Consider the following 21,593-nt stretch of genomic DNA (forward strand, 5'->3'; position numbering starts at 1 on the left):
TTGCAAGATGGCCTCTGTCATATCTGTCTGCAAAAGTTTGTCAATGAAATTCAATTTTTAGCTCATATGTAGTATGTTTGGTTGAGATAAATAGATATAATTCACCAAACAAGACATTATAATGGTGATTGTTGAAAATTACAGTTGTAGCAGATTTGCTGAGAGTTTGATGTTTACTTTGTTGAGACAGATTCAAAGCAAAGACTACCATGTAAAGAACAGGAATATCAATGTAGGAATGGTGTTTGCATTAACGCAGCTTGGAGATGTGATGGAGAATATGACTGTGAAGACAGATCAGATGAACTCAATTGTTGTAAGTTTTTGTCTTTTTTGGAGTATTTTTATTGTCATTATCCATAAAATTAACTGTACCACTGAAAAGAATTGAAAATCATTCACAAAAAGGGTGAATACATTGCAGTATTTATCAATTGTTTTAAGGTACCGTGAAGTTTATGCTAATAGTGTTATAGAGATTAAATTGCAACATTTCTTGTCTTCTTACATGGAAATGTATTTAATATTTGATTTTCACTTTTTTTAGTGTTTTAGTTTCTAGAGAAATCATGCAAAATCATACAGCTTGCTTTTAATTTACATTTTCATGATACAAAAGGTGTATTGTATACCTTATCAATATACCTTATCAGTATGTGTCCAATTTGTTTTTATAGATTATCATAATTTTTCTTGCTTAGCTGTAAAATATTTATGGTAATTATTATGCATTTGTTGAATTGATATTCCAGCTGTAATAAGTTGTACACCAGAACAGTTTCCTTGTAACTCAGGAAGGTGTATTCGTGTAGCGTGGCATTGTGATGGCGATCCTGACTGCCCTGATGCTAGTGATGAACAAGACTGCGGTAAATATTCCCAATCATTTTGGCTCTGTCTAATCTTATTTACATAGTCATATTTACTTCATATGATTGATGTGGATGATTTAAGTGCTTGTTCAGGAGTGCAGGGGTAAAGAATGACAGATAAAATGTGTCTTTTTGCTCTTGTCTGCAAAAGGAAATTTATAGTGTTTTAAGGAACAAAGTGACAAGGGCCATTTGGCTAAATTACTGACAATCTAAAATTCATTTTCAGATCCCCAAGAATGTCTTGAAGACCGATTTCAATGTGAGAATGGTAGATGTATTAACAGACACAAACTTTGCAACAGGAGAGATGATTGTGGAGACAACAGCGATGAAAAACAATGTGTAAGTCTGAATGTGTAATCTGTATCCATTCACTGTTCTCATCCAGTGGTAAGTCTGATTGTGTAATCTGTATCCATTCACTGTTCTCATCCAGTGGTAAGTCTGATTGTGTAATCTGTATCCACTCACTGTTCTCATCAGTGGTAAGTCTGATTGTGTAATCTGTATCCATTCACTGTTCTCATCCAGTGGTAAGTCTGATTGTGTAATCTGTATCCACTCACTGTTCTCATCCAGTGGTAAGTCTGATTGTGTAATCTGTATCCATTCACTGTTCTCATCCAGTGGTAAGTCTGATGTGGTAATCTGTATCCACTCACTGTTCTCATCCAGTGGTAAGTCTGATTGTGTAATCTGTATCCACTCACTGTTCTCATCCAGTGGTAAGTCTGATTGTGTAATCTGTATCCACTCACTGTTCTCATCCAGTGGTAAGTCTGATTGTGTAATCAGTATCCATTCACTGTTCTCATCCAGTGTAAGTCTGATTGTGTAGTCTGTATCCATTCACTGTTCTCATCCAGTGGTAAGTCTGATTGTGTAATCTGTATCCATTCACTGTTCTCATCCAGTGGTAAGTCTGATTGTGTAATCTGTATCCACTCACTGTTCTCATCCAGTGGTAAGTCTGATTGTGTAATCTGTATCCACTCACTGTTCTCATCCAGTGGTAAGTCTGATTGTGTAATCTGTATCCATTCACTGTTCTCATCCAGTGGTAAGTCTGATTGTGTAATCTGTATCCACTCACTGTTCTCATCCAGTGGTAAGTCTGATTGTGTAATCTGTATCCACTCACTGTTCTCATCCAGTGGTAAGTCTGATTGTGTAGTCTGTATCCATTCACTGTTCTCATCCAGTGGTAAGTCTGATTGTGTAATCTGTATCCACTCACTCTTCTCATCCAGTGGTAAGTCTGATTGTGTAATCTGTACCCATTCACTGTTCTCATCAGTGGTAAGTTCTGATTGTGTAGTCTGTATCCATTCCTCAATCATGAGACAAATATAGCCTGTCTATGAATAGAATAATAAAACAGGCAGATGAAATGTGTAGATCAAACATTGAAACTGTATTGATAAAATGCTGACTGCACTTTGGCCATGTAACCGACACTTTTAGATTCACAGTTACTGATCTATCAGGTGGATTTATCTCAGTAATCATATGCAGCTGTGCAATTCTCATTCCAGTACTTGATGATTTTGGTTTTTTGCAAGTTAATTATACAGGCCATGTTGTGCATGTTAATGTAACTTCCTCTTTTGAAGTATTTTTATTAAAAATCTTGTAGAGTTTGAATATCTATCAGGAAGTGATCAATATATGAAGGAATATTTTTCTAAAGATGTTAGATTCCACATATTTAATGATTCAGAAAGGGTTTGAAATCTCGTGATTTTGCACTTCATAATATCATTTATCCGTGCTGATTGGTCAATTGTTTAATCTTGAATTTGATCATTGTAACCATTGACCATTGTGCTGACCCCTTGTGACCTTTGAATTTGATTTATCAATGGTTTCCTTATCGTTTTATATTGTTGACATATGCTTGATTTAGGCTTACCCATTGCATCAGGAATGTGCTTATTATTAACATATATATTTTCCACTGTCCTTTTATTTAACATTTATAAGATTGGTTGTTTTATTGATTTCCTTATGTCAGTAACCAGCAGACCAGATGGAGAAGAATTCTGTGCATCTGACAATGGAGGTTGTATGCATAAATGCACTGATTTATTTCCGGATGTGGCTTGTTCATGTCATGAAGGATACACTCTGTCAACCAATGGCAAAGACTGTGAAGGTGAGAAAGTCTGTCGACGCTGCAGATATCTATTATACCAATCTTAGTTCATTTGTAGTGTAACAGTACTTCAAATTGTCACTGATTAAAGACCTGTATTGTTAAAATTGTGATACAACATATTCCATGTTCATTTAATGGAGAATCCAGAGACTTTTCAAAACTACAGTCAGAGACTTGAGTGTACTGCTAGCAATGAAATGTTTTTTACAGCCTCCCTAATATCCCCGGGGAATTTTTTTCCTTGCCCCCTTCCTAATCTTTGTGGAAAAAATTTTGCCCCTTCCTTCTTGGAAGTAAAAACAGACCGAAGATGGCACTTTTTTCTGCGAAATTGCTTTGGAAATAGCTCCCTCTATTGGCCAAAGACAACATTTAGTTGTTTTGACAACGGCTCATTGGCTGATTCAATGGACTTTGTTTAACATAGCACCATCTTCATTCAGAGTAACAATCATCATTTTTATTACAGTTTGATTGTTTTCAATGTTAAACAAGAAAAAGCAGCAAAAGCACGTTGTAAGTTGTTGTGTAAGAATTGTACATGAGATTAAATAGGCAAGTTGTATGTAACAGTAGATTCCAAATCACAGATACCCTTTGTAATTGTCAATGAATGGCATTTTCATTATTTTTTGACAACAGTGATACTGTTAACTACTACTTAGACTGCATATTGAATGTAATTCAATTCATGGCTATTTTAATATTTTAATCCCTTTTGATGAATCACAGTATGATACCTGATGTGTAGATTAGAGTTTATATTTATGTCTCTTTACAAAAGCCATGAAGACATTCTAAGAACTAATTTCATTCAAACTTGACAACGCTTGGTTGAATTTGTTTCATAGTATGATACAATCACCACCTTACAAACATCTTATTACGCTATTTGTCCTGAGCTATTGCCCTGATGTTATTTAAACTGAGTATAGAAAACACTGAGATACAAAGGATGACCAATGGTAACATGACACAATGCAATATGTCCAATGGTAACATGATACAATTCAATGTGGCTGCAAGTTTGTTATGAGATTACACTGATGTACTATTGCTGATTTTATTGATAGACAGTCCTTCAGTTGCCTTTGAAAGTCTTCCATTATGCATTGTCAATTAAGCGGTCACTTATCAGTCAGTATCATATTCACACATCATGATTTACTCCAGTATACACCTTTTGGTCCACCAGAAATTTTCATTACAGACCATGACTTTTGTGATAAATTTTCAATCAAACAAGTGGTTTTCAACTATGTTATGAAATGCATCTGTGCATTGGGATACAATGACTTTTACTTTCAATCTTCTCGTCAGATTTAAGTATCAACATCTACATTTGTTTCTGTTGATAAAGTAGAGTGACATAATCTTTAAGAAACATTTTTAAACATCTTCTGACAATGCAAGAATACAGAGATGAACAGGACATCTATTAATAAAATTATTCACCAGGATATTCGGAATAGCAAACTAAACTCTTTGTTTTTGTTGATTTTCCATGATACACGCAGATTAACTTTAATTGCTCAAATATCATAATGTAAACGATGTCATAAAAACATAGAGTGAAACATGGAGGTAGTAGCTACTACCTCCATGAGTGAAATATCAACTTTATGTTGTATTGTTGACAATTTTGTACATGAAAATGTCATCAATGTTTGCATCTTGAAAGTATTGTGAACAGGAAGTGATCAGCTTTAGCTGTGTACTTGCAGTTTGGTGGCGGAGATGGTCTTGAATAGTTATTTTAATGAAATATCTTATAAATCATTGTACAAGCAATATACAGGTAGTTAAATAATGTACATTTTAAGGTCTGTGATACCAAAAAATTTCAAAAAATGATGCAATGTATTGACTAGTGTTTCATTTATTATGAATTTGTTTGCTATTATTGTAGATGACTTGATAGTGTAATTAGGAACACATGAAGATATACGATCTTTGATCATGTGATCAGTGATCGTTCTACACTCAGTGGTAGATGATCTCAAGTCATGTGATTAGAGATTGTTATAAAGGCTATGATAGATCATGTGATCAGATATTGTTCTATGGGTGATCTCAGATCATGTGATCAGATATTGTTATAAAGGCTATTGTGGGTCATGTGATCAGATATTGTTCTATTGATGATGTCACATCATGTGATTACAAAGCATTCTAAAGATGATCTTAATTTATTTCAGACATTAATGAATGTGAACAAGATGGAACGTGTAGTCAGATTTGCAGCAATACAGTTGGTTCTTACAAGTGTTCCTGTGTCAAAGGTTATGAATTGAAAACAAACAAGAAAAGCTGTAAAGCTCTTGGTAAATATGAATTCTAATCCTAAGATTTCATTTTTGATAAGTCTCAGGCATCATGAGTGACAACTTCTTTTCAAATTTTTCTAAGGCTAACTTGTGTAGGGCGAGACATGTTTCCTCAGTAAATGATAGAGTCACGTATATCTTTGGAATATTCAACTGTAGTAATAGATTCTCAAAGAAATTTGCTGGTGATATGACAAACTTGTAGACATTTGCAAGTTTAATTTAAAGCAAGTAGTTTTTTGTTTACAAATGCTGGGATTAAGAATTTACTGTGCTGCCGACAGATAATGTTTGAAGATTCTTTAAATGCATTTAAAACCAAAGTACATTAACCAAAAGTAATGATACTATCTTATCATCAAATGTCTGAAATTCCAAATAATACATATTGTCAAGGTGTAACCTTTCACTTTGAACATGAGATGTGAGTTGATCATAGTCTTAATATTTCACATTTGCAGGACCTGCACCGTATCTACTTTTTGCAAATAGAATTGACATACGACGTGTTATGCCTGATAAATCTGACTACACATCAATATTAGGAGGGTTAGAAAATGCCATAGCTTTAGATTATCATTCTGAGCAGCAGTTAGTATTTTGGTCAGATGTTACCCTGGATCGCATTAAGAGAGCTTATCTGAATGGAAGTGGTACAATGGATGTAATTGCTACAGGACTTGAAAGTCCAGGTAAGAAGTTGTATCTAAATATCATGATACAATGTGAAGTTTTACTATGCTCAATAAAACCAAATTCTGTATCAATGCAATATTTTTTAGAATTGTAAATTATATAATAACCATGTTTTATCCCTCAATAGTGGCTGCAGTGCATCTGTACAGCTGTTGTGTTATCTTCCTAATCAGCTGGTATTTTTGTTTACTGAGTGATAGCAAGGATTACATCATGGACTAGGCTGTCCACTGTGCTGTGACATATGGTACATTTAGAGTCCTCAGTGTCCTAACATCTAGGGTTCACTGTGTCCTGATGTGTAGGGTTCACAGGCTGTCCACTATGGCCTGACATCCAGGGTTCACAGGCTGTCTGTCCAAAGTTTCCAAACATTTAGGGTTCAAGGCTGTATTTCCACTGTGTCCTGTCATCTGGGGTCCACTGTGTCTTGATATTTTGGGTTCATAGACTATCTGTCCAATATGTCCTTACATCTAGGGTCTGCTGTGTCTTGAAAATTTGGGTTCATAGGCTGTCTGTCCAATATGTCCTGACATCTAGGGTCGACTGTGTCCTGACATTTTGGGTTCATAGGCTGTCTGTCCACTATGTCCTGACATCTATAGTCGACTGTGTCCTGACATTTTGGTTCATAGGCTGTCTGTCCAATGTATCCTGACATCTAGGGTCTACTGTGTCCTGACATTTTGGGTTCATAGGCTGTCTGTCCAATTTGTCCTGACATCTAGGGTCTACTGTGTCCTGACATTTTGGGTTCAAATTCTGTCTGTCCACTACACGTATGTCCTGACATCTATAGTCTACTGTGTCCTGACATTTGGGTTCATAGGCTGTCTGTCCAATGTGTCCTGACATCTAGGGTCTACTGTGTCCTGATTTTTGGGTTCGTAGGCTGTCTGTCCAATGTGTCATGACATCTAGGGTCTACTGTATCCTGACATTTTGGGTTCATAGGCTGTCTGTCCAATTTGTCCTGACATCTAGGGTCTACTGTGTCCTGACATTTGGGTTCAAATTCGTCTGTCCACTACACGTATGTCCTGACATCTATAGTCTACTGTGTCCTGACATTTTGGGTTCATAGGCTGTCTGTCCAATGTGTCCTGACATCTAGGGTCTACTGTGTCCTGATTTTTGGGTTCGTAGGCTGTCTGTCCAATGTGTCATGACATCTAGGGTCTACTGTGTCCTGACATTTTGGGTTCAAATTCTGTCTGTCCAATGTATCCTGACATCTAGGGTCTACTGTGTCCTGACATTTTGGGTTCAAATTCTGTCTGTCCACTACACGTATGTCCTGACATCTATAGTCTACTGTGTCCTGACATTTTGGGTTCATAGGCTGTCTGTCCAATGTGTCCTGACATCTAGGGTCTACTGTGTCCTGACATTTTGGGTTCAAAGGCTGTCTGTCCAATTTGTCCTGACATCTAGGGTCTACTGTGTCCTGACATTTTGGGTTCATAGGCTGTCTGTCCAATGTGTCCTGACATCTATAGACGACTGTGTCCTGACACTTTGGTTCAAATTCTGTCTGTCCAATGTATCCTGACATCTAGGGTCTACTGTGTCCTGACATTTTGGGTTCAAATTCTGTCTGTCCACTACACGTATGTCCTGACATCTATAGTCTACTGTGTCCTGACATTTTGGGTTCATAGGCTGTCTGTCCAATGTGTCCTGACATCTAGGGTCTACTGTGTCCTGACATTTTGGGTTCAAAGGCTGTCTGTCCAATTTGTCCTGACATCTAGGGTCTACTGTGTCCTGACATTTTGGGTTCATAGGCTGTCTGTCCAATGTGTCCTGACATCTATAGACGACTGTGTCCTGACACTTTGGGTTCAAATTCTGTCTGTCCAATGTATCCTGACATCTAGGGTCTACTGTGTCCTGACATTTTGGGTTCAAATTCTGTCTGTCCACTACACGTATGTCCTGACATCTATAGTCTACTGTGTCCTGACATTTTGGGTTCATAGGCTGTCTGTCCAATGTGTCCTGACATCTAGGGTCTACTGTGTCCTGATTTTTTGTGTTCGTAGGCTGTCTGTCCAATGTGTCATGACATCTAGGGTCTACTGTGTCCTGACATTTTGGGTTCAAAGGCTGTCTGTCCAATTTGTCCTGACATCTAGGGTCTACCGGTACTGTGTCCTGACATTTTGGGTTCATAGGCTGTCTGTCCAATGTGTCCTGACATCTATAGACGACTGTGTCCTGACACTTTGGGTTCATAGGCTGTCTGTCCAATGTATCCTGACATCTAGGGTCTACTGTGTCCTTACATTTTGGGTTCATAGACTATCTGTCCAATATGTCCTTACATCTAGGGTCTGCTGTGTCTTGAAAATTTGGGTTCATAGGCTGTCTGTCCAATATGTCCTGACATCTAGGGTCTACTGTATTCTGACATCTAAGGTTCAGAGTCTTTGATAGGCCATAGACATTTTCATGTTGAGACCTCTCTTCGACAATATGTACACTTTGACAGCCATTTTGCTGACGCTATATCTGTCACCTCACATAGAAACCTGAAATGACAAAACTATCATAAGGTTTCTAAAATGTTCATGTAAACATGAAGGCATTTTCCATCTGTGGTGTCTTTTTATAAGTTTCCACATTATTGCGGAGTGAATGGCATGATTGCTCTGTATGATTTGCTACAACACTGATGAGTGCCTTAGAGTCAGCATTCCATCATATGAATCATAAAACCCAATTAGAGAGAATACTGATGATAAATACTGTATGTTTGTGACTGTGCTTATAAAGGTTTCTTTAGAAATGGTATATAATGATGATAATTTGATTTGCATAATGCTAGGCTTTATGTCCTTGGACATCATTTCAACTGAGCCATGCTTCCACTATTCCATGTACATATACATAAATTCAGGTATTTTGTGATTAGTCGTTTAGTTGTCTGTTCATTTACAAATTCATGTGTATATTAAATGATCCCCATGTCATTCTCATTTTAACCATACACCCCCTTCTCTCTTTCCAACAAGAGATCAATTCAGGAGAGAAGAATATAGCTTGTCATTGATTGGTAGATTTTATTCCTTAAACCAGGTGGCATTGCAGTTGATTGGGTGACAGACAAACTATACTGGACTGACTCTGGCACATCAAGAATAGAAGTAGCAACATTAGAGGGTTTGCATAGAAAAGTGATTGTCTGGCAAAATCTGGAAAAGCCAAGAGCAATAGCATTGCATCCAGTGGAAGGGTAAGCTTATAGATATCTTTGTAATTCTGAGTGCTAAATACATCAGAATGGATTGGTGGTTTTGGACTAAACTGTCTTTGTCATCATCATGTGCCACCTATGTGTGGATGTGTTTTGGATTGCATCAAACCTTGCACAATAAGTAGAGAATCATATACTGATTGGTATTGCTCATCAAGAGATCTAAGTTGTATAATGGATCATCGTTTCATAATAATTGAGGTATTGATAATGTTACATCTGCTCAGTCCTGAATGCTGCTCTCTGAGCCAGAAAGTAATAAAAATTTGTGAGTACTACGAACAACGTGTATCTACAATCTATATTTCAGTTGATGCAGCTGCCACTTGCAATCTACTTAATCTTTCTTAAAAGTATTTCGAACTAAAAAGAATTTTTGACAGTATGATTATCAGGCTTTTTTTGACACATTTCATAACACATGACTGCTCTCAAAGAGGAGGGTAGCCATTAAAATTAAGAAATAACATTCTTATTTCACGAGATTGTGTAAGTTTTGATGATAGTTATATAATGTTACAAATACATTTTTTCAACCCTTTGTTGCTGGATTAAATTTCTGATCACAGCACAATGTACTGGACCGATTGGGGTAGTACTCCAAAGATTGAACGCGCAGCCATGGATGGATCAAGTCGTAAAAGCGTTGTCAGTGACGGTTTATTTTGGCCAAATGGACTGACCATAGACTATGCTGGACATCGGTTATACTGGGTTGATGCGAAACATCATATCATTGAAAGTGCCGCTTTAGATGGATCAAAACGGAGAGCAGTTATCAGTCAAGGTAACGCTGACAATATGTCTTGTTTCTGTTCAGGTTCATGCATTCCTTCGTATTCCCATATGGCTGACAGTTTATTGCCATTATCTGTGCATCCTTGAACAGACCTGATACATTAGAAGTGACAAACCATTAGAATATTTTGGTACTGTATCATTTATTAAGGGAATTTATTTATTATAAAATTGCCTGCTGTTTATTTACTGCTAAAAGATGAAATAGATACAACTTTGGAATTTGTCAGCATATGGTTGATATTTTGAATTAACCCTTTGAGTGCTCTAATTTTCCCACCAAAATTTTAGTGCAAAATTTTACCAAATTTTATGAATTTTCCTGTAATTTTTTGATAATTTTGGACCATATAGAAATCACATTTCCTTGACTACAGTTCTTTATCAAAATTTTACCAAAAATCTGAAAAAATTGGGCAGAGGCATATTCTGTAAAGGCAACAAAAATTGACTTTGGCGCTCAAAGGGTTAAAAGAGAGATGCATCACTTCACATGTGGCTACCATACAGTGATATAGGTATGAAGAAAGAATGCAAAGTTTTTAATGTCAATCACAATCTGACAGATGTGGAGCATACCACGTGTAGGATAGTCTGGTGTAACAGAGAATGACAGAATGAAGTTTTATCTTATTTCACACAGGTCTACCGCATCCATTTGCCATAACTCTGTTTGAAGATTATATTTATTGGACTGACTGGCATACAAAAAGTATAAATAGTGCAAATAAATTCACTGGCAATGATGTTGAAACGATTCATACAAGGTTACACTTTCCAATGGATATACATACTTTCCACCCACAAAGACAGCCAGCAGGTAAGTTTTCACTGCAATGCAACTTCATTATGATATTAATGCATTTTTAATAGCTATCAAGGATGCCATTACTCTACTGTATTAACTGCAGTTACAGGTTTTAGTGGAAGCTGTGAAAGCTTTACTGTTTTTATACATCACATCTTGATCTGCGCAGCATCACACCTTCATCTGCACAGCATCACACCTTCATCTGCACAGCATCACATACTCATCTGCACAGCATCACATTCTCATCTGCACAGCATCGCATTTTTATCTGCATAGCGTCATATCTCATCTGCATAGCATCATATCTTTATCTACATAGCATCATATCTTCATCTGCATAGCATTATATCTTCATCTGCATAGCATTATATCTTCATCTGCATAGCATATCTTCATCTGCATAGCATCATATCTTCATCTGCATAGCGTCATATCTCATCTGCATAGTATCATATCTTCATCTGCATAGCATTATATCTTCATCTTCATAACATCACATCCTCATCCATATAACATCTCATCCTCAGTTGCATAGCATCACATCTTCCTCTGCATATCATCACGGATGAGTAGCTGACTTGACATACACTGTAGTTTAGATATGAAAAAGGGACCATCAGAGTTATGAGAAGCGTGTATTGTTGAGTATAGGACTGTGATGGCAATTTGAAACTCCAGACTGTTTGAAAACCGTGATATAAGTACATGAATGTCTATGTCAATTGACCTTGAACACTTTAAAATATATTAATGCATTTTCATGCATTGATGTTGCATTTGTATATCAAAAAGCAAATATTATATAGAAGTTGCAAAAACAATCACTGAGTTATACTGTAATCAAAGTGAATTTTGTGTAATATTGTGTGTTGCATGCTGAATAGTTGAAAGTGGAATATTTGTAGAGTTATTAGCAAGTTAAACTACCATTAAGGTATATTTTTATTGGCATTTCCTAGACAGCAGCCCAGGTGTTTAAGTTCAACTAAACTGATGATATCAGGAGTTTAAATGTGACATAATGTAAGGGTCTAAACAGCAACTCCAAGCGGTTTAAACACATTTCAGGATGGTTTCTGAACTGTTATGTGATTTTATGATCCCTGTAAGTGACATTCTGGTCATGTGACTAGACCATGCCACCCCCAAATACATGTAGCACATTTCTTGTGTGCTGCTTTTAGAATCTAGGTCGTGGCTAATATCACATAGCATAAAAACATTTAGCAACTGAGTTCGTGCTGAGATCAATGAAAGTTTGCATGGTTTTTGGCTTTTGTTTTCTTCTTTTCTCAATTCCAAAATATGTTGGTGTTTGTCAGTGTGCCAAGTTCAGATACAAACAAGGAATGTTATAATGAAAACAGGGAGGAACAACTGCCAAACACATTAGATCCAGTGAGGATGTCATTATTACATGTTGTCATCTTAATGCAAACACTGCTTGTATTAGTGAAATGCCACACTTTAGAATTTCGTTGAGAGATCCATTGTTACATGATGTTTTTATCAATTACAGCAATCAATCAGTGTGGAGAAGATAATGGTGGGTGTAGTCATCTTTGTCTGCCAAACATGTTTTCTTATAGTTGTGCATGTCCTACTGGCTTCAAGATGTTACCAAATGGAAGAACCTGTGCTTCCAGTAAGTATGCTAATCACAATTACTATATTGAATGATAGCGCTAAATTCAAGCCATCACAAAAAATATTTTAAAGTAATCTTTGTAAGGCTAAATGTGCCCTGATGTCACAGATATTTTGAGATATATTAACAAAAATACCACAAAGTATGCATGAGGATGTCAGCACAGTGTCTGGCCCATTGCACAGTGTCTGGCCCAATGCACAGTGGAGGGCAATTATCCAAAGTGTTAATTTTAAGAATATATATCGCAGTATTTTGTATTTACCTTCTTATTATACATCATATATTGATGAGTAGCAAATATAGAGCCACCAAAAAGCAATTTTTTAGTAAGTTCATCATTGCATATTCTTTGTCACTGATATACCAGACATGAAACAAGCACAACTGTAAAGCTCTTAAAAGTAGACAATATTTAATATCCGTTGTGGTCTTGTGAGTGATATTTTGTGCGTAGATGATTACACACAATTTGACTGTCAATTTGACTGTGATATTTTGTGCATAGTTGGTAGCCCACACAGTGACTGTGATATTTTGTGCATAGTTGGTAGCCCACACAGTGACTGTGATATTTGTGCATAGTTAGTAGCCCACACAGTGACTGTGATATTTTGTGCATAGTTGGTAGCCCACACAGTGACTGTGATATTTTGTGCATAGTTGGTAGCCCACACAGGACTGTGATATTTTGTGCATAGTTGGTAGCCACACAGTGACTGTGATATTTTGTGCATAGTTAGTAGCCCACACAGTGACTGTGATATTTTGTGCATAGTTGGTAGCCCACACAGTGACTGTGATATTTTGTGCATAGTTAGTAGCCCACACAGTGACTGTGATATTTTGTGCATAGTTGGTAGCCCACACAGTGACTGTGATATTTTGTGCATAGTTGGTAGCCACACAGTGACTGTGATATTTTGTGCATAGTTGGTAGCCCACACAGTGACTGTGATATTTTGTGCATAGTTGGTAGCCCACACAGTGACTGTGATATTTTGTGCATAGTTGGTAGCCCACACAGTGACTGTGATATTTTGTGCATAGTTGGTAGCCCACACAGTGACTGTGATATTTTGTGCATAGTTAGTAGCCCACACAGTGACTGTGATATTTTGTGCATAGTTGGTAGCCCACACAGTGACTGTGATATTTTGTGCATAGTTGGTAGCCCACACAGTGACTGTGATATTTTGTGCATAGTTGGTAGCCCACACAGTGACTGTGATATTTTGTGCATAGTTGGTAGCCCACACAGTGACTGTGATATTTTGTGCATAGTTGGTAGCCCACACAGTGACTGTGATATTTTGTGCATAGTTGGTAGCCCACACAGTGACTGTGATATTTTGTGCATAGTTGGTAGCCACACAGTGACTGTGATATTTTGTGCATAGTTAGTAGCCCACACAGTGACTGTGATATTTTGTGCATAGTTGGTAGCCCACACAGTGACTGTGATATTTTTGCATAGTTAGTAGCCCACACAGTGACTGTGATATTTGTGCATAGTTGGTAGCCCACACAGTGACTGTGATATTTGTGCATAGTTGGTAGCCACACAGTGACTGTGATATTTTGTGCATAGTTGGTAGCCCACACAGTGACTGTGATATTTTGTGCATAGTTGGTAGCCCACACAGTGACTGTGATATTTTGTGCATAGTTGGTAGCCCACACAGTGACTGTGATATTTTGTGCATAGTTGGTAGCCCACACAGTGACTGTGATATTTTGTGCATAGTTGGTAGCCCACACAGTGACTGTGATATTTTGTGCATAGTTGGTAGCCCACACAGTGACTGTGATATTTTGTGCATAGTTGGTAGCCCACACAGTGACTGTGATATTTTGTGCATAGTGGTAGCCCACACAGTGACTGTGATATTTTGTGCATAGTTGGTAGCCCACACAGTGACTGTGATATTTTGTGCATAGTTGGTAGCCCACACAGTGACTGTGATATTTTGTGCATAGTTGGTAGCCCACACAGTGACTGTGATATTTTGTGCATAGTTGGTAGCCCACACAGTGACTGTGATATTTTGTGCATAGTTGGTAGCCCACACAGTGACTGTGATATTTTGTGCATAGTTGGTAGCCCACACAGTGACTGTGATATTTTGTGCATAGTTGGTAGCCCACACAGTGACTGTGATATTTGTGCATAGTTGGTAGCCACACAGTGACTGTGATATTTTGTGCATAGTTGGTAGCCACACAGTGACTGTGATATTTGTGCATAGTTGGTAGCCCACACAGTGACTGTGATATTTTGTGCATAGTTGGTAGCCCACACAGTGACTGTGATATTTTGTGCATAACATGTTACATGCACAGTGACTTGTACACAAGTAGAAGTACAGAGTATTAGATAAGCTAGGCTAATCTTATGTACAATATGAAGAGACTGCCATGCAGGAAGAATTCATTACTTTATTTCACTTGTCAGGAATCGAACGGTTTTTGGTATTTTGTCGGCGAACAGACATTCGTCTTATTTCATTTGACACTGATGAAAGAGCAGATACAGTAATTCCACTTGAAGGATTGCGTAGTGCTGTGGCTTTAGACTGGGATCAAGGAGCAGAGCATATCTATTGGACTGATGTAACACTGGATACAATAAACAGAGCAAAATGGGATGGTACTGAACAAGAGGTAAAGTCAAAACTACTGTTTCAAACATTTTAGGCAGTAAAAATGTTGTAGGTGGCTTTTCCTTGTACCATTATATGTCAGTTCATCTATGAAGTGCTTGATTTTCACATATATTTATGTGAAACCACAATTATTATATTTGCAGAGAATTAATTTAAAAATAAAACACAAAGCACTTTATGATTCTGTAAACAAGACAGCAACCTTGGTATGTAGGAGTGAGACATTTCATTAACGTCATATATTGTGACGGTTTTAGAAACTTTTGGTGTAAAAGTTGGACAGGATATCAGTATGAAAAACCTACCAATGAAACAGCTACCAAGTAGATGATGAGAGAGATGCTGGAAAGATTGATTTATTTGTGTGGTGTGTGTTTTCAGGTGATTGTAGACAGTAGCATGGAAAGTCCAGCTGGTCTGGCTGTGGATTGGATCACCAATAAAATCTACTGGACTGATGCTGGTACTGATAGGATAGAAGTTGCTAATCTTGATGGTTCTATGAGAAGTATATTAATCTGGGAGAATTTAGACAGACCAAGAGATATCATTGTTGATCATGTTGGAGGGTAAGTGTGTTGTCTAGTTATGTTATGTTGCAGATCTCTGTGTGGTGAATTCAAAAATTGAACACAATTTGGCGTTTTTTAAGAAGAAAGTTAAATACAACTTGAAAGAAGAGAAATAAGAGAAACTTGAAATGTTTGCCAGTCACTACCTTCACAAAGCATCTTTTGTTTTACCAAATCAAATGTGTGACATGTTAATTTTGTGGATTTGTAGGCATATATATTGGACAGATTGGGGTACTCCTGCTAAGATTGAACGAGCATCAATGGATGGACAGGATAGAATGGTGATTGTACATGGAGGAGGTCCTGAAAAAAACCTTACATGGCCAAATGGATTAACCATCGACTATGATCAAGACAAACTATACTGGGCTGATGCTGGTTCCAAAACTATAGAGTACTCAGATCTTGATGGTAACAATCGAAGGGTCAGTGTTGTTACTATTTTACCATCACTGAGTAAAGATAAGTTGACATGATTTGCCAAGGTTACACAGCATGCTGTGTTCAAAATCTTTATCCTTTGGTGTGGAAATGCTACTCTCATTTAATAGTGGTGATATGAAAAATTATGTTATCATTAAATCATAAAAATATACTGAGATGGAATTTATCTTCTTCAAATGAATTTACAAAAACATGTTCTCCAGTATAACAATTGACAACAGTAAACTAAGTTATTAATGCAGGTAATTAGAATGGTACACTCAAGTATTGATGCTGGTCATTAAACTACTTTTTCTTGAATAGTATTGAAAACTTGTTGATTATATCTTAACCCTTTGAACCCAGCTTGGACATAAATGTCGATGACGTCATAGAGTACCAGGGGATCAGGGTGCAAAGGCTTAATCTTGAACTTTCGTGTTGAGCTGTCATTAGACTTGTTCACTCAAGTATCGATACTTCCCATTACAAAAGTGTCTCTGATATCTGATATAGTTACTGTATCAAAAATTTGATGATTATGAAAGGAAATACTAAATTTGCAGCATTTCAATGAAAACTTGAAATTCCCTTTCTCATTGTTTTGTAATTTGTGGTTCGTTAAATTGGTTGAAAATTTCAGTATGTGGTTGGTGACAGTGGTTGAATGTTGGTATGTAACTGTTTCAGGTCTTTATTAGTACACAACTTCTCCATCCATTTGGACTGGCCCTCTATGAAGACAGCATATACTGGACTGATTGGCAAACCAAGAGCATTCAAAGTGCTGATAAGATTACTGGACTTCAAAGAGAAACTATACGAGCTGACCTAGAAAACTTAATGGACATACACATGTACAATAACAAGAGACCAATGTGTAAGTATTCTGTTTGTAATTTTTACACATCTTATGGATGATCTTGTAATTGTTACACTGGTATAATCCACATATTAGCCAGTCTATCCATCTGATGGATAATTATGTAATTGTTATACTGGTATTATGGTCACAATGGTTGTATATTCTAGATGTTAGCCAGTCTATCCATTAATGATCCTAAACAGTCATTAGTCTTTTAGTTCCTCTGTCAGTGATAAGGAGCTTATCAAATAGGTGGTTGTTGATTGTTGTCTGTTAGCCAGTGTCCGTCAACATTTTACATAACAAGCCTCTTCTTACAATCCATCGGCCTGATCCTTTTAACATTTGGTGTGCAAGTCCCAAGTGATAACCTTATAGTCAGATTTGTTCAAATTGTGATGAAATGTGCAAATTTGTAATTTTTTTGCTACTTTTGCTATTTTTAGTCAAAAATCTTCTTCATAACTGCTGGTCAGACAGTTTTAATATTTATAATACAGGTCCTGAGGGACAAATTGTGATGAAATATGCAAATGTATAATTTTAAGACAATTTTTGGTCATTTGTGCTTAAAATTCTTTACAAATCTTCTTCAAAACTCCTAGTCAAACAGCTTTGATATTTGGTTGCTAGGTCACAAGGTATGACCTTAATCAGATTTGTTAAAGTATGATGGAATTTGCAGATTTATATTTGTAAAGCATTTTTTGCCATAAAAGAGATTAAGATTGTTTCTCAAAAAATGCTAAGCCATGCATGATAAGCCATGCAGGTCCCTCTGTATTAAATCTGCAATTTCTTATTTTGGGGGCAATTTTCCCTGCTTTTTGGTCAAAAAATCTGCTTTAAAACCACTCATCAAATTGCTTTGAAATTTTGTATGGAGGTGAATTCCATGGATTGACCTTAGGCAGGTTGTTCAAATCATGGTGAATTTTGAGTATTTGTATTTTGGGGCAATTTTTTCTCTTTTTTTTGTAAAAAAATTAGCTACTCTGAAACTGCTCGTCAGATTGCCGTGGAATTTGTTATGAAGGTCCCTATGGAAGATCTATGTAAGCTTTATACAAATTGTGGTGAAACCTGCAATACTGTATTTTTGGAGCAACTTTCGCTGGTTTTAGTTGAAAAATTGCAAAAATTTTCTAAGAGAACCCACTCATCTGATTACTTTACATGCAGGTTCCTTGTGGTATGTTACTCAGATTGTCGAAGTTATGATATAGTGATACATGTCATCTATCAGTGTCTCTGAAGACTGAAAGTTCATTTTATTATTGACTCTTACAGTGCAAACAATGTGTCAGGTTGACAATGGAGGCTGTAGTCACCTATGTCTGTTAGCTCCGGAACCTAGGGGATATGGTTGTGCCTGTCCTACTGGAGTGCTGATGAGTAACGATGGCAAGACATGCCATCCAGGTCAGTATCACACACACTCACATGCAATCCGGGTCAATATCACATAGACACACTTGCCATCCAGGTCAGTATCACAGACACTCACATGGAATCCGGGTCAATATCACATAGACACACTTGCCATCCAGGTCAGTATCACATACACTCACATGCCATCCATGTCAGAATCAGTATCACATAGACACACATGCTATCCAGATCAGTATTACATAGACACACATGCCATCCAGGTCAGTATCACACAGACATACATGCTATCCAGATCAGTATTACACAGACATACATGCTATCGAGATCAGTATTACACAGACATACATGCTATCCAGGTCAGTATCACACAGACATACATGCTATACAGATCAGTATCACACAGACATACATGCTATCCAGGTCAGTATCACATAGACACACATGCTATCCAGATCAGTATTACATAGACACACATGCCATCCAGGTCAGTATCACACAGAAACACATTCACATTCATACACCTGTGTATCAACGGTTTTAACTGTGAGACTAACAGACCTTGGTACATATCCATATTGTTTTTCTAATCATAAACCCTTACGGTCAGAACGCTTCTTGCAACATTCGAGTGACACTCTTTGTGAACGTGTCAAATTAACTTAAAAAAGACTTTTAAATCAAACAGTTTCTTTGTATATTTCCACATATTATTCCAGGAATACTGTTAATTCCAAAAGTAACAAGACACCAGTACCCCTACAGATGTGAGGAAATACTGTTTATATTAAAATAAAAACTGTTCTCATAAAATGACCTGCTCTGTTAATGATTCATGCAACCTACAGTTCTGCTTTTTTATGTTTCTACATTCTACCACACTACATTTTTTGTCAAATGATTACTTCACCTCACTGTAATAACAGGTTTGAACCTGTCAAAGAACAAACTGACAATTTGGGTGCATTTTGTTTTGCAGGAATGAAGAATTTCCTAATATTTGCATGTCGGACTGATATCCGTGCAGTATCTCTAGATGTGCCTTACTATGCTGATGTAGTTTTGCAAGTAGGGGAGATGAAGAATACTATTGCTATTGATGTTGATACTGTTAATGGTTAGTATCTTGTCAGCATCTCATTTATTGCATCATTAGCATTACCTAGGCAATTTTAGAAATTGGCCTGTATTTATTGTTGAAACATTTGTCAAAGTGATGTGATTCAACATATCTTCCACTTGTTACCTAGGACATGTGTACTGGACTGACAGTGTCACTGATACCATTCAGAGAGCATCTATGGATGGAAGTTATGTTGAGACTGTCATTAATTCCGGACTAGAAACAACAGATGGATTGGTTATAGATTCCATTGGAAGGAAAATGTACTGGACAGATACAGGAACCAATCGAATTGAAGTGTCTAATTTGGATGGCAGTATGAGAAAAGTCTTAATCTGGGAAAATTTAGACAATCCTCGTGCCATTGCTCTTCACTATGATGCTGGGTAGGTCATTAGATTTTGCTTTTTCAGTAAATTACTCTGTATTAAAACCATAGAAGGCCAGTGAATTTATGCAGCAATTAATTTTCTGTCATGAGTATGTATAAAATCATATTTATCTAGACATGTTTTCGATATGAACCGTTAATAACTGTTTTTTCCTACTGAAATGTAGGTTACATGTCCAATTGTTATGTTTGAATATAGAAATAAGACATTGTTATGCATATGTACATGAGGTGTGTTATTTAAAGTGTCAACATTTGAATGTTGTACACTCAGCACCCATGAATATCACTGAGCCCTATCTTCTGTATGAAAACAATAAGATTTTCTGAAGGGAGACTCCCAAAGTTGCTAAAAATAGGACCCCCTAGGATTGTGTTGATGTGTTCAGAGGGCCCATTACTCTTCCATAATGCCAATGTGCAATTTGTTTTCCCATTCACTTAGTCTCTTTATTCTTCCAATAACAAACTGTAACATCAACAAGCTACAAGCACATCACCTATGGTGCAAAAACCTTTCCATATGCTGCACCTAATATATACAACTCACTTCAGCGGGATGTGCAAGAATCAACAGCTTTGCAAACACTGAAAAGAACATTGAAAACTTGTCTTATCAGGAGAGTTTACATTATGGTGAACGCCATTATGTATTAAAGAGTAAAACCTTGGACTTAAGATTTGTACTACAGCGTATATATAGCTTGTTGGTTGAAATCTATTGATTTATCAATGTTGAAGGAAAACATTTCAGGAAAATCTGTCATGTTTTTGTTTGTGAATGGAGTAAATATAGTGTGAGTAACTGAATGCATTGAAAAGTGTTTTGACCACAAAAACCCATGTAGTTTGGATTGTTGTGTATCTGGATGGTGTCATGGAATCATACAGGAACACACTGTCAATAATAATAGGCTTCACCAAGTTTGATAATAAATTTCAATCAAACTGGGCAGAAAAGAAAACTCAAAACTCAAGATGTACTGAGAGGAAATCTAGTGAAAACAGCTGTGTGACTCCTGAATAAGAACCAGCTACAGTCTTTTGCAGATGTAAAGATCATGATGATGAACCTTAACACAAATTACCAAAAAATTAAATTATGACAATGAAATTATTCATATTGAAAGTATTCATCTTTCATGTTTTTTGAAGGTATATGTATTGGACTGATTGGGGCACTGATCCAAAGATTGAAAGAGCATATATGGATGGCACTCATAGGGAAGTTATAATTAACTCTGATTTAGGATGGCCAAATGGTCTGACCATTGATAGACCTGGCAAGCGATTGATTTGGGCTGATGCAAGAACTGAGGTAATTATCATTTGTGGAGTAAAATTGTATTGTAAAATTGTATGTATCAGGTTAAGTATCAGGACATGCATGTGTCTCATGAAATGTTTGCATGGAGAAGTTGTGAACAGAAAGAATGGTTATATAATTATCATAATGATTGTCTTACTAGTAGTGTAGTTGTGGCACTATATTATCGTGGTCAGTATAGTAGTTGTCTTGCTTTCGTGAGAAAATGTTACTATTGCTATTTTTTGCTCACGTGTTAACACGTGAGTATATGTCGCAG

The 21,593-nt window shown here is 36.8% G+C and overlaps 1 protein-coding gene across 1 annotated transcript in view; it reads left to right on the forward strand.

The window, feature by feature from the left end:
• The window catches only part of LOC139117184 (low-density lipoprotein receptor-related protein 4-like), a 119,530-nt gene that overhangs the window by 70,932 nt on the left and 27,005 nt on the right, over positions 1-21,593 (forward strand). The window contains exons 6-23 of the mRNA XM_070680111.1: positions 191-316; positions 753-869; positions 1,102-1,217; positions 2,889-3,030; positions 5,232-5,357; positions 5,822-6,052; positions 9,141-9,297; positions 9,888-10,105; positions 10,760-10,936; positions 12,447-12,572; positions 15,031-15,239; positions 15,623-15,810; positions 16,025-16,241; positions 16,930-17,119; positions 18,395-18,526; positions 19,473-19,610; positions 19,744-20,002; positions 21,163-21,325. Of these exons, the coding sequence (XP_070536212.1) occupies positions 191-316; positions 753-869; positions 1,102-1,217; positions 2,889-3,030; positions 5,232-5,357; positions 5,822-6,052; positions 9,141-9,297; positions 9,888-10,105; positions 10,760-10,936; positions 12,447-12,572; positions 15,031-15,239; positions 15,623-15,810; positions 16,025-16,241; positions 16,930-17,119; positions 18,395-18,526; positions 19,473-19,610; positions 19,744-20,002; positions 21,163-21,325 (3,032 nt within the window). The remainder of the gene's footprint in view (positions 1-190; positions 317-752; positions 870-1,101; positions 1,218-2,888; positions 3,031-5,231; positions 5,358-5,821; positions 6,053-9,140; positions 9,298-9,887; positions 10,106-10,759; positions 10,937-12,446; positions 12,573-15,030; positions 15,240-15,622; positions 15,811-16,024; positions 16,242-16,929; positions 17,120-18,394; positions 18,527-19,472; positions 19,611-19,743; positions 20,003-21,162; positions 21,326-21,593) is intronic.

Source organism: Ptychodera flava, chromosome 1, assembly GCF_041260155.1.
Source record: "Ptychodera flava strain L36383 chromosome 1, AS_Pfla_20210202, whole genome shotgun sequence".
Classification (NCBI taxonomy): domain Eukaryota; kingdom Metazoa; phylum Hemichordata; class Enteropneusta; family Ptychoderidae; genus Ptychodera; species Ptychodera flava.